This window comes from Lepisma saccharinum, chromosome 3, assembly GCF_977018435.1.
Source record: "Lepisma saccharinum chromosome 3, izLepSacc3.1, whole genome shotgun sequence".
Taxonomy (NCBI): domain Eukaryota; kingdom Metazoa; phylum Arthropoda; class Insecta; order Zygentoma; family Lepismatidae; genus Lepisma; species Lepisma saccharinum.
Window position 1 is genome coordinate 9,980,161 of NC_139231.1, and position 4,033 is coordinate 9,984,193.

Genomic DNA, 4,033 nt, shown 5'->3' on the forward strand with positions numbered 1-4,033 from the left:
TTTAACGTCAAACTATCAAAACTAAAAACAGAACTATATACTGTAGATAAATGCATCAATACATGACATCCTAGACACATGCATGACTCAACAGGGGAAACGCGGAATCGTCCATAGATACAGGCAACAATTCATGATTCAGCGATTTTGGTGTGGAATTATATCTTAGCTGTGGCACTTGGAACGTTGAACTGTTCCATAGACAGTGACGGCGATTAGGAGGGGCAAGTGGGGGCAGTTGCTCCCAATCTTGCAACTTTTTCCCCCGCACTATGAGCTCTTACTGCTAAGCGTGGTCTACCAAGAAGAAAAACTTTTTCAAAGAGAGGCGGGGTCCGCCTCCATCCGAATACTATCGAGAGTATGTGCTTATGGCCTGGTGCCTTTAAATAAACCAGGACGTCTTTTGCTCCTAATTTATCGGTTTCCCCCTCTCTTTTCCTTTCTTTATTGTTCTTTATTTATAATATACAATTACATGCACGTACATACATCAAAAGAAATAATAATAATAATAGGGTTACATGTATTATTTAGCTATAATCATTATTTTTTTGTTTTTGTTCTTTTTAGAATGTCTAGACCATTCTGTTGTCTAGATCGAGTCATATTTATTGATTTCTGACATTTGTAGATTGATGCATTATAATTATTCTGGCATGCGGAACAGTTATAGCTTATAGTTTATGTAGGTCATAAAGTTTTTTTTGGAGGATTGTAATTGGTTCATTATTTTTGGAAATTTATGGTTATCACTAGGGCTCGGAAGTTGAGGAAAAATCCTTTTTTTTCCCCTAGTGTCCGAAGACGAGGCCCAACATAATATATGTTCATTTTGGGTCATTGTAGGCCAGAAAAAGGTGGGTTTTATTTGTCCTTTCTTGCCTTTTTCGGCGTTTTTTGGCTTATTCGTCCTTTTTAGCCTTCTTTATGTCTTAAGGGCTTTTTTTTGTAACTTCACCTTCTTTCGACTACGTTTTTATTGCCCATTCTCAATTCGAATCATCATCAGATCATCACCATCACCTCTTAAACATCCTTTCTATAGTAAAGAAATTTAAAAAATATTTGAACCATCCCTGAAATGAGAGAAAAACATTCTTGGACGACTGAAGCAGGTACGGTACAAGGTCCTTTAACCGTAACTTGTCTGGAAGGTCGCTCTGTAAATGGCAACTTTCTCTTCTTTTGAAGCTTTCAGCACGGTGTATACGACCATACGAGGGGGGGCTGGAAAGTTCATGAAATCACCCAGAAGAAATAAAAATTGAAACAAATTGTTGTAGCCATTAGAAAGAGCATATATTGTAAACCTCTTATCCTGCATATGATCCTTTTGTCATTGTTATTTTTTTTGTTTCACGTTCAGTAAGAAGAGATGGCGGAGGACCTAAGGAAATTTGAGAAGAATGAGCTTCGCAGTGTCATCAAGTTTTTCGTGTTGCAAGACAAATCCCCCATGGATATCCATAAAACTTTGCATGAGACTTTGGGGGAACATGCCCCAGGATATACAACAGTAGCCAAATGGGTGAGGCGTTTTAGGACTGGACATGGTGAGACTGAAGATGAACCCCGCTCTGGCAGGCCTGCAAGTGCAGTGACTAGGGAAAACATTGTCAAAGTGCACGACATGTTCATGGAGGATAAGCGCATATCCACCAAAACCATTGCTGCGTATCTGGGGATATTGCGTGAGTGTGTGGGTGTCATAATATCAGAGTATCTGGACACGGAAGCTCAGTGCGAAATGGAACCCAAAATGTCTGAATGCTGACCAGAAGAGAACACGAGTGCAGATGTCACGGGAGATCGTGCGCAAATTTCAACACCCTTATGATTTTTTGCGCTGTCTGGTGACTGAAGATGAAACATGTATTCACCATTATGATCCACAGACTAAAAAGCAACCCATGGAGATGCGCCACAGTGGGTCTCCTCGACCGAAAAAGTTCCGAAGTCAAAGGTCAGCAGGGAAGGTTCTGGCATCGGTCTTTTGGGATAAGGACTGTGTCATCCTCATAAAATATCTTAAACAGGGTGAAAACATCAGTGCTGCTGTTTATTCCCAATATTTGATTGAATTGAAGGCGGCTCTGAAGGAAAAACGTCGGGGAAAAGTGAGCCGTGGTGTGCAATTTCTCCAGGACAATGCGCCCTCGCACAAGGCCCATCAAACCATGCAATTGCTGGCGGATCTGGGCTTTACCTGTGTACCCCACCCACCCTATTTCCCTGATATCGCCCCATCCGACTATCACCTCTTTCCAAACCTCAAAAAACATCTCAAGGGCACACATTTTCCGTCCGAAGAGGCACTGGTTGAGGAGGTGGAGGGCTGTTTTGCATGGCAGGACAAAACCTTCTATTTGAAAGGGTTACAAATGTTGAAACATTGTTGTGAAACGTGTATTGAGCTTCGGGGGGAATACCTTGAAAAATGTATTAAAATGGTTGTTCCAGCTGTATTCCTTCTGGGTGATTTCACGAACTTTCCAGCCCCCCCTCGTATATTGCAGAATGATATGATACAAATAATATAATTACAATGAATAGTGGTGGTAATTAAATGAATGAAATACAATGAGCACTAATTAAGTTACTCTTGGTTAGTCAGTTTAAATGATACATTTTCAATAGGATAAGTATTTCAATAAAATTCGAACATTATGTAATTTGAATTTAAGTTAATTGAGAAATATAGTATCCAGCAGCAATTTGGTCTGGATGTTTTATGTCAGGTAGTGTGCCTTCTATTGAAAACGTATTGTGGTTCTTCGGGAGGTAGGCCCCCAGGAGTTAGTACGAAGTTTGTTTAAATACTAAATAATAGAGTATTATTTTTGTAGCTACTTTGTTTAATTTATTGTTTTTATCCCAAGAAATTCTAAATTATCAGACATGCTTGTTCGTTTAATTTACTTATGTTTTAATTAGTTTTATCTGGGCCGAATCCTTTAAATGTAATGTTTTTGCTTTCACCAGGTAGACGTGTTCTCCCTTTGGCCTCCGCTTCCTGCTTCAAGAAGAAATAAACTGTACTTGTCCCCCTTCCCTCAGTTTGGCACCCAATCGCCATCACTGTCCATAGATACAACAATGCATGACTAGAGCAGCTGCTTCTACATTACCCCACGCCGTTTTTCGGTGAACATATTTGTATTCCATTTCCCACTTCTCCAGAAACCATGGAGACAAAAATCAAATTAGTTATTCATGAGCGTTCTTTCGCCTTCCTTTGAGGAATGATGATGCGTATGCAACCGGCAAAGAAGACTTTGACAGACAATCAATAACTTTGGCTGCGAAATGTGCCGATCTAATTAAAGTTTCCCGGTGAGACGACGGGAAAATATCTTAATGCGAAAGGGACCTGCTTAATTACTTCCCACAGGAGTGGCGATCAAAGGTCGGTGACGTAAGGAGAAGGTATTCTTCCTAGAGGCGAGAACCTTTTCCCACTGGATCCTCAGCGGTCATGTTTTGCTATCAATTGTGCACGGATTAAATCTGGCAAAACCATTGTCCTTTCGTTGTTTAAACGCCAGAACTGAATTCAGAACACTTCAATCAACCAACTCTTGTTCAAATGCACAAAAATGTTGAAAAACGCATATCAGTGATGATAATTGGTAATGATGGCAAAAATACAGTACACACACAACTAACTAACTCTCTAGTCTTCTTAAACCCGAAGGTTTATGGCTGCAGCAACACAAGCCTTCCATCTTTTCCTCTCCTGGGCAAGATTAATCCAATCTTTTCCATCCTTACCGATTTCCATTATGTCCATCTCAACGGTATCCCTCCATCTTCGTCTTGGCCTTCCTACTGGTCTCTTACCATCAGGTTTTGCGCACACAGCAAAAACTAATTTGTTTGAATAGAAAAATACGCTTTTTGATAACTCTAAAGAAAATAAATAGTATAATTTACTAAATTTGGTCATTTTGACATTCTTTGGTAACTCAAAACCAGAGGCGGGCCAGGATTAATCGTCTAAGGTAGCTGAGGGGCTGCGGAATGAAATTTT

At 40.0% G+C, this 4,033-nt stretch overlaps 1 protein-coding gene across 1 annotated transcript; it reads left to right on the forward strand.

Moving 5' to 3' along the window:
* The first annotated feature begins 1,378 nt into the window (after nt 1-1,378).
* LOC145984892 (protein GVQW3-like) lies at nt 1,379-1,777 on the forward strand. The gene has a single exon (XM_083118265.1). It carries the CDS (start codon nt 1,379-1,381, stop codon nt 1,775-1,777), a length of 399 nt encoding a protein of 132 aa, XP_082974391.1.
* Nucleotides 1,778-4,033: the final 2,256 nt, after the last annotated feature.

Coding starts and splice junctions, on each gene's coding strand:
- LOC145984892 (XM_083118265.1), top strand. CDS start 1,379: ATGGCGGAGGACCTAAGGAAATTTGAGAAGAATGAGCTTCGCAGTGTC.